The sequence below is a fragment of the Zingiber officinale genome, chromosome 2B (genome assembly GCF_018446385.1).
Source record: "Zingiber officinale cultivar Zhangliang chromosome 2B, Zo_v1.1, whole genome shotgun sequence".
Taxonomy (NCBI): domain Eukaryota; kingdom Viridiplantae; phylum Streptophyta; class Magnoliopsida; order Zingiberales; family Zingiberaceae; genus Zingiber; species Zingiber officinale.
Window position 1 is genome coordinate 101,429,512 of NC_055989.1, and position 13,012 is coordinate 101,442,523.

Sequence of the window (13,012 nt, forward strand, 5' to 3'; positions counted from 1 at the left end):
TAAATACCGAATATACCCTTAGTCCACCGTCGGCCCCCGCCGTCGGCCGTCGACCACCCGCCGCCGGCCACCGGCCACCGCCGCCGGCCGCCGGCCACCGGCCACCGCCGCCGGCCGTCGCCGACCGCGACCGCCCGCCGCCGTCGACCGATCGCTGACCGCCGCCGACCGATCGCTACCGCAAGATCCGGTAGAAGTGCGGCGACCGTCGACGGCGATCGGCCGGTAGCTGCCGCAAGCTCCGGTAGAAGTGCAACGACCATCAGTAGTTTTATCATTTTATAATAATACAAATTACATTCCTGATAAAAAATAATAGATACCAAACAACATTCTTAATAAAAAATAATAGATACCAAACAAAAAAAAAATAATAAATATTAAACAAAAAAATATAATCATCCTTGTAATCAAATATTACATACATTACATTTCCAAACGTAATAATGTAATCAAAATTACATTACATACGTAGCTAATTATTCAATCAAAAGCTCCAAATAAAACTTTACTCAAATTTAGTAGGCTTACATTAGTACAACCTAAGAGATACTATACTTATTATCAAAAGGTCAAAAAAAATTAATATACTTTTCTAATCACCGGCTCAGCTATTTTATAGATACTTTTCTACTCACGAGTTTCAAATCTCTAGATGTGGTACTAAAGAACCCGGAAAGCTGAAAAGTGAAAACGGGCAAGAGGGCTCCAGGTATTAAGATCTTTGAAGCACATTTCCCTTTTATTTTCACCTAATAAATAAAACAATCCAATGATATAACACTGCAGATTTTCCAATTCGATTATAACACAGTCTATATATATAAAAGAGTTCCCTGAAATCTTTAGCAGGTCCGGTAGCCAAGGGAATATAATAGATTGAAGTGTTTGGTAAACTGGAATTTGGTAAAGAAATAATTATAATTATGCTCAACTTGCATGCTTTCTAATTCTTAATCTCTTTTGAGAAGACTTAGTTCGTCAAGTAAATGGCTTAATTATAATTCCAACCATCGAAGAAGAAACAACTGCGATTAGTTTCCTTGGCCTCTAAGTTGTAGCTCGCATCGTACACCAAGCAACTAACAAAAAAAATAAAAAATAAAAAATGATTAAACTTAAACTTAGCGTGTGATTTAGTATAATGAGAAATTGTACTGAAATTGATGAATCTAATCTACTAATTCAAAATTATTTCTTAATATCTACCTGTATTGAACGGATTTACTTCGCTATGAACTCGGAAGAAATCGAACGGTTTCGTCCCGGCCAAACTTTTACAAACCTCACAAAGCGCGAGATCCAGCCGCCATGCCATCTGCCGCAGCCGAGTTCATCGACGCCGCCCTGCGGGCCACCGGCGACGAACCCCTCTCCTACACCCACACTCATACCGACCTCAAGTGGCTCATCCGCGACCACCTCCTCTCCCTCCTCGGTGCGTTCCCCTCCCTTTCCCCCCACTCCGCCACCTTCACCGATGGCGACGGCGACGCCGCCCGACTCCTCCACGCCCACGGTCTCCTCCCCGTCTCACCCGACGCGCCCCACGTCCTCCTCACCATCTGGCTCCAGCGTGACTACCCCTTGACGCCGCCCCTCGTCTTCGTCTTCCCTGCCGGCGCCGACCAACCGCTCCTCCACGACCACCCCTTCGTCGACGCCGCGTCCGGCGCCGTCGCCTCTCCCTACCTTGAAGAGTGGGCCTTCCCCGAGTCCAACCTAGCCGGCCTCGCCCGCGACCTCGTTAGGGTCTTTGGGCTCTGCCACCCCTACGCGGCAGTAAAAAGGGGACCCGTAATGCCGACGATGAAGGAGACAATCGACTGTCTTCTGGCCCGTCTCCTTGATGACGCGTGGGCGTTCCGGTCGCAAATCGAGGCCGACGTCGAGCGGCTCGCGAAGATGCAAGCGTTGCTGCTCGACAGAGCTCGAGCGATTCAATCGGGGCTGTGGGAGCTCGAAACAGAGAAGCAAAGATTGGAGGAGGCCGTGAAGCGAAAAGCAGAGGACGCGCATGCGCTCTGCGATTGGTTAGAACTGGTTCGTGGCGTGGAGGCTACGTCATTAGAAGGGCTGGAGGCGGTGGAAGAGGCCGGGAGGCGGATGTTGGAGGAGGAAGCGGCGGCCGCCGCTGTGGATGACGTGGTGTACGCGCTTGATCAAGCGCTGGAGGCGGAGGTGTTGGATTTCGCTAGCTACATGAAGCAAATGAAAGCCTTGGCGAGGCAGCAGTTCTTCCACAGGGCCTGGGTCAGCAAAATCCAACGCTCTAGTAGACTCTTATTGCTTCTGGACAAAGATTTGGCAGGCTATTGAATTAGATTTGGTGGTTATGTTTCTACCAGTCTTGCTTAGTTGTTATGATATAGAAATTTCTCAAGGTTAAAACGACTTCATATACATATAAGTTAAACAAATAATGGCTAAGTTATCCATCAAAATTAGAGTTTTTAGTCTATTTAAATACCGGTTTAAGTTGTTATTCAGGAGTTTTTGATGAATAATAATTTTCAAACATGTTGTTCTCTTTTATCCAATGACGAGGGATACAGGTTGTATCGAGCAGGTTTTGGAGAAGACGGAAAGATTTTGATTAAAATAATGTTGAGGTTAAAGTTAAGATAGGAAAGTAATTTCCATCTAAGTCAGTTGATCATCTAATTGTTAGGTCTTGCTCAAATAACTCTAGCTTAAAATATTTAGATGGGTCAACTTGAATGAATATTAAGGTTCTCTGTGAACACCTGGTCGGACAAAGTCCGGACGGACTTAGAGATATTTAATCCTATATATAGCTCTTGATACGCGTTCGGCTGGGTAAGGCTAAACGGACATAAGGTTCTCTGTGAACACTCTGTCGGGCAAAGACCGGATGGACCCAGAGATACTCAATCTCATATATAGCTCTCGATATGTGTTCGGGCGTGTAAAGGCTGAACAGTCTCTGCGAACACCCACCCAACCAGGCAAGGCCCGGTCGGGCAAGGCCCGGACAGACCCAAAAATACTTAATCCTATATATAGCTCTTGACACGCGTTCGGTCGGGTAAAAGCTAAATGGACATAAGGTTCTCCGTGAATACCTGGCCAGACAAAACCCAGGCGGACTTGATAACATTTCATCTCATAAAACTCTTTATACATACACTATTGTTCGGATAAGGATAGATTAAATATATGACTCTCTATATATGTCTGGCTTATCAAAGGACGGTTAGGTTTAAATTACTTGAAGATATAGTACCCCTAAAATATAGTTCTCACATACGCATTTTATTATAGGGCTCCTCAGGTGAACTTATGGCATAATAAGGGTATTATATTAGTTTCTGAGTAGGTTTTTGTAATATTTAATGTATGGTCAAGTAGATTAATACAATAACAAGTAGTACAGCTGGCCTGGTGGAGCGGCTGAGATGCATTCAGCAAGCCAACAACAGACAGCATTTTGACAGCCTCTCATAATTGTTAGGGAATATTTCCTTGAAATCTCCTTTGAAAACTAATTGGTTTCCTATTAATGAGTAAGTTATAATAACATTCTCCTTCAACAACTTCAGTAATAGTGCGGAGCATAAATGACAAAAGACATACATTTATAGATAGAAAAAAGATTTCTTGGAACTATCATGAAACACTCAGGTTGTACTTTCTTCCATCACTTAACAAGGTCTAACAAATCGGGGACCACCTCACGATCGCAAAGGTTATGTGAGGTGGTATAAAAGGAGAAATCCTCTCCGCTGGAAAGGTACGCAAACATTTGCATCTGAAGTTATACTTTCTTGCACTTTCTCTACTGTTCTTCTTCCACTTTCAAAAGAGGAGACTGACTTGAGCGTCGGAGGCCCTAGCTAGAGATTCGTATTCCGATCTTAGGTCACTAACACTTTGTTAGCTTGTCTGATTGTGCGTAGGGTCGTTAGGGAGTTCCTTCAGATCATGAGAAGCTTATTACTCTTCTACCAACCATCCATTGAAGCTAGCGTGTCATCTCATAGCCTTCAGACAGGATCAAGTTTGGCACCATCTGTGGGATTCTTCGTCTAAATCTAAAGCTTTGTGATGGAGGAGGTTGGAAAACTCAATACCATCACCTTAACACAGGAAGATCTGGAGTTGCTTATCAATGCTAGAGTGCAGAAATTACTTCAACAATAATAACAAGCCAACACTGGTGGTAAACTACCACCACCAAATCCGATAGCATCAACAACTGCTCATCAAAGGGAGAGAGGGGTTTAGCAGGAGGGTCATGCTGGCTTGCCCCCTGTGCCTCTCTCACCAACCCAGCACCCTGAGCACTTTTTCGTACGCCATTAGAATAATTGGGCCAAGGAATAATACCCCAGGAGTCTTCTGGAGAGGTACCTGTAACGCCCGCCCTCCCACTGCTTAAGGAGGGACGGGGTTAGTTACTTACATACGTGCATACATATAAAATCATGGCAGCGGAAACAATTATTTAATTTTTTTTTCTATACTAATCATCATGCTTATCATACTGAACATGTAGACTTACTAGTATTCATGCATACAACTTAATTAATACCAACTACTTAAAACATAATTCATGATATCATAAGCATACTAGCATGAAACCTGAAGAACATAAGTACATAACTATCCATACTAGTTAAAGTAGTATCAAAGCATAAAGATAACATATGGTTCATATGCAAACTTAGAACTTAAAAACATATAGCAGTTTTCTTCCACCGTGCCACTGCCACACACACACTTGCCCTTCCTGCTGTTCCTCTTAGTTTAGTCATTCCTTTCCTTTTTCTGCAGTACAAGGAAACATAAAAACTATAAGCCCATAGGCTTAGTAAGTCCCTTTCCTACTCATAAAAACATGATTCATGCATGAACATAAAGTGATAACATGTTCATTTGGTAAATCATAACATAACATGTGAGGGCATAAACATAAAGTCATATCATATCATGTGAGGACATAAACATAAAGTCATATCATATCATGTGAAGACATAAACATAAAGTCATATCATATCATGTGAGAGCATAAACATAAAGTCATATCATATCATGTGAGGACATAAACATAAAGTCGTAGCATGATCATATAAACATCATAGACATATTTCAATAGCATCTTTAAGAAGCATAAAAAAAAACATATAACATGAACTTGTAAATGCAAGATGATCTTTTGAAAACATGTGTCATGAAATGAGTATATGCAAGATGTCCTTTTGAAAATATATATCATATACATACTTAAACATAATCTCAACATGAGGGCCCGACTTGTACCACATATATACATAAATGCGCGCATCCTAAATAGATCCAAGGTAACAAATCTTGAACCTACTAGGAACTAGGCCTGTTTCATAGACCATCGACCTAGAGGCAACTTAGGAGCCCATCCCTTTTACTAGGCCCGTTTTATAGACCATCGACCTAGGGGCGCTTGAGGAGCCCACCCTTGGTACAAGTCATACAAAGTAAAATAGCATGTCATATCATACATATCATGTTCTTGTCATTTCATAACATTCATATTCTTGTCATATCATGAAGAGTGCTCTTGATGCCAACTTAAGGGAAGCATCTCTTAGACTTTTCATCTTACATAAGCCTTGCATAAACATAGCATGATGGCACCAAGTGCACATAACATATAGCATATCATAAAAACATAACATGATAACATGAAGTGCACATTATATAGCATCTCATAAAAACATAACATGATAACATGAAGTGCACATATCAATTAACATGGTGACATAGAAATTCATATCATATCATATCATAAGGGTCAACATCATACATGATTAAGGTTTTTGAAACTTCCTACAAGCCCTAAATCATGCTTGGCCGAAATATATAAACATACATCATAGCTTTTCAAACAACATGGATACATGAAATCAACTACCTAAGTCTTCATAATCATTATTCATAGCATGTAAGAGCTTAGGAACCCTAGGTAGCTTCTTAACCTCATTCTTCTTAACTAGGCCGAAACATGAAGGCATGTTTTAAATTTTCCTTTAATCAATTTAAAGCATGAGACTTTTGCAACCTACATAGCATAGCAAGTGAGTCCTTTGGTAACCATAAGTGAGGTTCTAACTCTAATATTCAACCTTGGCCGAAACCTTAAGGTGGTGTTTCTAGGTTTTTCATGCAACATAAGCCATGGAAATTTAACCTAACATTGCATAGGAAATCATACATCATGAGGAAGCATAAAACAAGTATGGTTAGATTTCAAAATCTTGCCCTAGACCTTGTGTTCATCCTTGGCCGAAACCTAAGGTAAGACTCTAGGTTTTGTTTATACATCATGTAGCATGAAAACTTAACTAACAACATGTAATAAATCATGTATCATGAAGGAGCATAAACAAGCATGTTTAGGTTTCAATATTTTGCTCTAAACCTTATGTTCCATCTTGGCCGAAACCTAAGGTGAGGTTCTAGGTTTTATTTGTACAACATGTAGCATGAAAACTTAACTAACAACATGTAATAAATCATGTATCATGAAGGAGCATAAACAAGCATGTTTAGGTTTCAACACTTTGATCTAAACCTCATGTTCCATCTTGGCCGAAACCTAAGGTAAGGTCCTAGGTTTTATTTATACAACATATAGCATGAAAACTTAACTAACAACATGTAATAAATCATGTATCATGAAGGAGCATAAACAAGCATGTTTAGGTTTCAACACTTTGATCTAAACCTCATGTTCCATCTTGGCCGAAACCTAAGGTGAGGTCCTAGGTTTTATTTGTACAACATGTAGCATGAAAACTTAACTAACAACATGTAATAAATCATGTATCATGAAGGAGCATAAACAAGCATGTTTAGGTTTCAATACTTTGATCTAAACCCTATGTTCCATCTTGGCCGAAACCTAAAGTAAAGTTCTAGGTTTTATTTATACAACATATAGCATGAAACCTTAACTAACAACATGTAATAAATCATATATCATGAAGGAGCATAAACAATCATGTTTAAATTTCAACCCTTTGATCTAAACCTTATATTTCATCTTGGCCGAAACCTAAGGTAAGGTCCTAGGTTTTATTTATACAACATATAGCATGAATTGTAAACTTAACAACCATAAGTGACCACAACTTCTCATCTTGGCCGAAACTTGCAAGGAAATGCCTAAGTTTTTTTTCAAAAATCTTTAAACATAAAGCGTACGAAAACTATTGTACTGCAGGTGAGGGGATACTTACATCTCTCGCTTAATTCCCTAAGAGAAGTAACCTTGGTTGTGAAGGTTTTCCTAGAGAGAAAACCTTCTTGCTTGGTTCGGCAATGGTGAAGAAGGAGGGGTTTGTTTCGGTGGAGAGGAGGAGGGAGGAGGAAGAGAAGAAAATGAAAATTTCTCTTTCTTTTCTCCTTTTATTCCAAATGAAAGGAAGAAGGAAAAATGAACTTTTCCTTCCCTTTTTCTTTTACTCATCCTAAATGAAGGGAGGAAGTAAAACTCTCTTTTCATTGTAAGAAGAGGAAGGAAACTTGTACTTCTCCTCTTTAGTGAAGAGAGCCTTCACTTTCCTTACCTTTAACCATAATTTCCCTCTTTTCATATCAGCACACCCCTGCTGGGGCTACTGGTTATAACATGGAACCATTTACTAAGAGGTCCAAGGTTCAATCCTTGGTCATGCCTCTTTTTGGTTCTTTTTATGACATATATATATTTTTTTATAGAAGAATCCACATGAAACCTATTTAATCATGCATAAATTCGTATAAAATTTCTAGGGATCCTATGGGTGTTACAGTCCCCCACACCTCATAAAAGTTCGTCCTCGAACTTAAAATAACTCCGGGTACTTTTGCTTCATATCGTCTTCGCGTTCCCAAGTGGCTTCTTCGAACCTTTGATTTTGCTACATGACCTTTACTAAGGGTACTTCTTTGTTCCTTAGTCTTTTGACATCTCGGTCTAATATCTGAACCGGTCGGCTTTCATAACTTAAGTCCTCTTGAACTTGTACTGTTTGTGGCTCGATCACCTGGTCCGTGCTCAGAATACATTTCTTTAGCATCGAAACGTGGAACACGTTGTGGATAGCTGACATTTCTTGAGGCAGCTCTATCTCATAAGCTACCTTGCCGACCCTTTTCTGAATCTGATATGGTCCCACGTAGCGCGGACTCAATTTTCCCTTCTTTCCGAACCTCATTACTCCTTTCATGGGAGCTACCTTGAGAAATACTGAATCTCCAACACTAAATTCCAACGGCCTTCGTCGCTTATCTGCATAATTCTTCTGTCGACTCTGAGCAGTTTCTATTCTTTGGCGGATGTTCTGTATAGCACGGGTGGTGTTGTCAATGAAATCTGTTCGAAATCCCATCTCTTTCTTTTCACCACCTTCGTACCAACATATAGGGGATCTACATTTCCTCCCGTACAAAGCCTCGTAAGGCGCCATTCCAATAGTAGCTTGGTAACTATTGTTGTAGGCGAATTCCGCTAAGCATAGATATCGACACCAGTTCCCCTTGAAGTCTAAGGCGCAAGCTCGTAACATATCTTCTAGTACTTGGTTCACCCTTTCTGTTTGTCCGTCGATTTGAGGATGGAAGGCAGTACTGAACAATAGCTTTGTGCCAAGAGCCTTCTGAACACACTCCCAAAAATGTGAAACAAAGCGACCATCTCTGTCAGAATTAATGGTCTTAGGAATCCCATGTAATCTAATAATTTCTTTGACATATAATTGAGTCAGTTGCTCAATCGAATAGGTCATTTTGATTGCCAGGAAGTGGGCAGATTTTGTTAATCTGTCCACGATTACCCATATAGCGTCGTAGCCGTTTGTTGTTTTGGGTAATCCTGAAATAAAGTCCATAGAGATATCTTCCCATTTCCATTCCGGAATTTGGATTGGCTGCAATACTTCTCCAGGTCTCTGGTGTTCTGCTTTAACCCTCTCGCAGGTCAGACAGGTACTGACATACTGAGCCACGTCTCTTTTCATACCAAACCACCAGAATTTCTTCTTCAGGTCTTGGTACATCTTGGTGGATCCAGGATGCATCGCATAGGGTGTTGCATGGGCTTCTTCCAGTATCTTCTTTCACAACTTTGGGTCGTCGGGAATACATAAGCGATCCTTGAGGTATAATATTCCACTGTCAGCGATATGGAATCCATCATTCTTTCCCTCTAAGACTTCTTGCTTGATCCTTTGGATGCTTGGGTCACGGGTTTGCTTCCCCAATATATCGTCGAACAGCATCGGTGCTATAGTCAGGAGAGAAAGCTGTCCGGACACATTTTTGACCCCGTAGCACCAAATTTCTCTTGGTTTCCCAATAAATTCAAACATCGGTTCTGCTCCAGGCCGGAAAACCACTTTTCTCTTACGACACTCTATCGAAGCACCGTACTTGCTCAGGAAATCCATGCCCAATATACTATCATAATCCTGCATGTCCAGCACTATCAGATCACAGTAGAGTTCCCTGTCTGCGATTCTGATGGGCGCAGCTTGCAACATATGAGTAGATGACATTACTGTTAGGATGTATACTAAAAGCCTAGCTTTTGGTATAAACATTTATCTAGAAATAAGAATCACATTGGTCAAATGTCTACATTTATGATAAATGTAGTTGTTCAATTAATTTATATTGTAGATAACATGGTGTGTGGTGTCACACATAGAAGATCATGTTATCAGTACCTTATAAATTATAAATAATAGCTCACGACCAAGATGGAAAGGAATAGACCATTAGAAGGTCGTAGTGTAATTAGGTATTAGTTTATCTTAACTATATAATTACACTAGTACACTTAGAGTGTATTGAGTAGGACCATTAGAGGTCATTTCTTTTATACTGACTTTATAAAGGAACAAAGACCTCAGTTATTATGAAAGTGTGTGCTCTTAATCCTAATATAATAACAAGCACATATATTTGATATTTATTTTTTTAATTTATCAATGGGTGAGATTTAGTTCGATAAATCAATAAGCCCGATAAGTTGGGAAATGATATCACTTATAGTGTGTGTTGTTGATTATAGAAGGAAACTATGTCCTAGTAATCTAGGTTGAGAATGTCTTCAAGAGGAGCTCATAAGGATTGTCATGTTAAACCCTGCAGGTGGACTTAGTCCGACATGACGATAAGGTTGAGTGGTACTACTCTTGGAGCTAGATATTAATTAAGTGAGTTGTTAGTAACTTACTTAATTTGTGGACATTTGTTATCTTAAACACAGGGAGACTAACACACTCATAATAAGAAGGAGCCCAAAATGTAATTTGGGATTGGTGCGGTAGTTCAATAATAGTTCTTTAGTGGAATGAATTATTATTGATGAAATTAAGTTGTGTGTTCGGGGTGAACACGGGATGCTTAATTTCATCGGGAGACCAAAACCAATTCCTCCTCTCGGTCCCTATCGTAGCCTCTTGTATATAGAGATTTATACACACCACATACCCACCTTCTTACTCATCCAATGAGGCCGACCAAGCTAGCTTGGAACCAAAGCTAGGGTCGACCAAGACCAAATGGATGAGCCAAGTTGGTGGCCGGCCAAAGCTTGGGTCCCAAGCTTAGGTGGCCGGCCACTAGAATATTAAAAGGGTTTTTTTTATTAAAATTATTTCTTATGTGGATATCATGATTTAAAAGAGAGTTTTAAAATTAAAATTTCCTTTTATAGCTTTCTACAAAAGATTAAAAGAAGAGATTAATCTTTTTCCTTATTTGTAGATTAAAAGGATAGTTTTAATTTTTAGTAAAAACTTTCCTTATTTGTAAATCATCCACATGTTTAAAAGAGAGTTTAAAAATTTAAAATCTTTCCTTATTTGTTGATTAAAAGGTGGATTTTAAATTTTAAGAAAACTTTCCCTTTTAAACATGTTCATGATTTAAAAGAGAGTTTAAAAATTAAATATTCTCTTTTATAAGTTTCTACAAAAGATTAAGAAAAGATTTGATATCTTTCCTTATTTGTAGATTGAAAGGAGATTTTAATTTTTAGAGATAACTTTCCTTTTTAGAAATTATCCACATGTTTAAAAGAAAGTTTTTAATTTATAAAATTTCCTTCTTATTAACCAATCATGAAGGGATAAAAATTATTGGAGAAATTTTTATAAATTTCTGGAAGCAAATAAGGAAGTTTTAATTTGTGTTTAGAATTTTATTTGATTGGAGATATTAATGTGACCGGCCATTGAAATTGAGAAAAGAATTTTGATTTTAATTAATTAAAATTTTTCCTTTTCATGACAAAAGAATTAAGGAAGTTTTTATTTAAATTTCCTTATTTGCCAAGACCAAGGATTATAAAAGAGGGGGTAGAGGTGTCTTCATGGTGAACGACTCTATTATTTTCTCCTCTCTTTTTCTCCTTGGGTGTGGCCGGCCCCTTCTCTTTCTTTCTTCTCCATCTTGTGGCCGAACCTCTTCATGCTCTTGGAGTTTTAATTGGTGGCCGGATTCTAGCTTGGAGAAGAAGGAGAGAAAGCTTGCATCCCTTGGAGCTTGGTTGGTGGAAAAAGTTCTTCATCCTTTGGAAGTTTTTGCTTGGCCGAAACTTGAAGGAAGAAGAAGAAGGTGCTAGGTGGTTCTCGTCTCGGAAGATAATGATGTCCGAGATTAGAAGAGGAATACGGTAGAAGATCAAGAGGTCATTGTCTTCAAAGAAAGGTAAAACTAGTAATTGTTTCCGCATCATACTAGTTTTATTTTTTTTTGTAAAAATACCAAATACAAGAGGCATGCGATTCTAGTATTTCGAATTTGTTTTCGATGTTGTGTTTTTTTTGTTTTTTTTCCTTGTGATTTGATTGTTCTTTTCGGTTGACCTAAAGTTATTTAAGGAAATTAAATATTAACTTTCCTTAAAAGGCTTTGTCTAGTCGGTAGTGGTTGTTCCCATATCCAAGAAGGCCATGTGCCTCGCCACGTCAGTACTGGAAGCTAATTTTGGAAACTAATATTTAATGAAATTAATAACTTAGGTGATTTGGATCGAACGTGTTAAGTTCCGCAGGAGATCCGAGTCTAAACCTAAAAGAACAAATAGATTAAACTTTGGATCAAACGTGTTAAGTTCCACAGGCGATCCAAGTTTAATTTAAAAGAACACATGGTAGCTAGGAAAAGGTTCAGACCTTTGTACAAAATTTTTGTACAGTGGAGCCATTAGGTTTTCCTAGTAGCAACCAACAATTGGTATCAGAGCTAGGGTTTTGCCTCTGTGTATTTGGTATTAGTTTAATTATGCACATGTCATACATAATTTAGGCAGGATAATAGTAGGATGTGCTAACTTTGTGGATGCAGGATCCAACTATTATGGCTTATAGATATTGTGTGTGTGATTGGACCCTTGGACATGTCAAGGGCATTTTATTGTGTGTGCATGATTGTATTATAAAATACAGCAGGAGCTGTATTTAGTTTTATTAGGATTTTATTTTTTAATCTAGTTACATGTACATTCCTTTTATGGAATATAGGATCGATGGATGTAAATTTTATTTTATGTTCGATCTAGTTTACATGTACATTCCTTCGAGGAATATAGGATCGAAAAATGTAAAATTCTATTTATGTCGCGGATCGAATCTTGCAAGGCGTGGAACCTTTTGAGGACCAGAGGCGCAGCGGAACAAGGAGCAAGATGGATGCGACAACTAGACTCGGTGGCGGTGGCCAAAGATGGCAGCAGCTAGGGTTGGCGACACATGGAGGACAGCAATAGATAAAAAGCCATAATAGTTGAAAATTAGTTTTTCTATTTATTGCTTTTTATGTTGTGTTGTGTGTGCTTGTTAGTATGCATGCTAAGTAGGCTAGCATAGTCAAAATTCTTCACTTTAAATAACTAAGTGGGAGAGGGATTTATTTTTTAAATAAATTCCACGATCTCCATTACTGGCTTATAAGTGATGCAACAAGCTTGCGCGTTGGCTCTGAGTGCCTTCCTCCATATCGGATGAGCTTGTTTGCAGAT

The 13,012-nt window shown here is 39.1% G+C and overlaps 1 protein-coding gene across 1 annotated transcript; it reads left to right on the forward strand.

The window, feature by feature from the left end:
- The first annotated feature begins 1,214 nt into the window (after positions 1-1,214).
- On the forward strand, positions 1,215-2,405 carry LOC122049341 (protein ELC-like). Its single transcript, XM_042610735.1, has one exon. The coding sequence runs from the start codon at positions 1,312-1,314 to the stop codon at positions 2,317-2,319; it is 1,008 nt and encodes a 335-aa protein (XP_042466669.1). The 5' UTR covers positions 1,215-1,311; the 3' UTR covers positions 2,320-2,405.
- Positions 2,406-13,012: the final 10,607 nt, after the last annotated feature.

Coding starts and splice junctions, on each gene's coding strand:
- LOC122049341 (XM_042610735.1), top strand. CDS start 1,312: ATGCCATCTGCCGCAGCCGAGTTCATCGACGCCGCCCTGCGGGCCACC.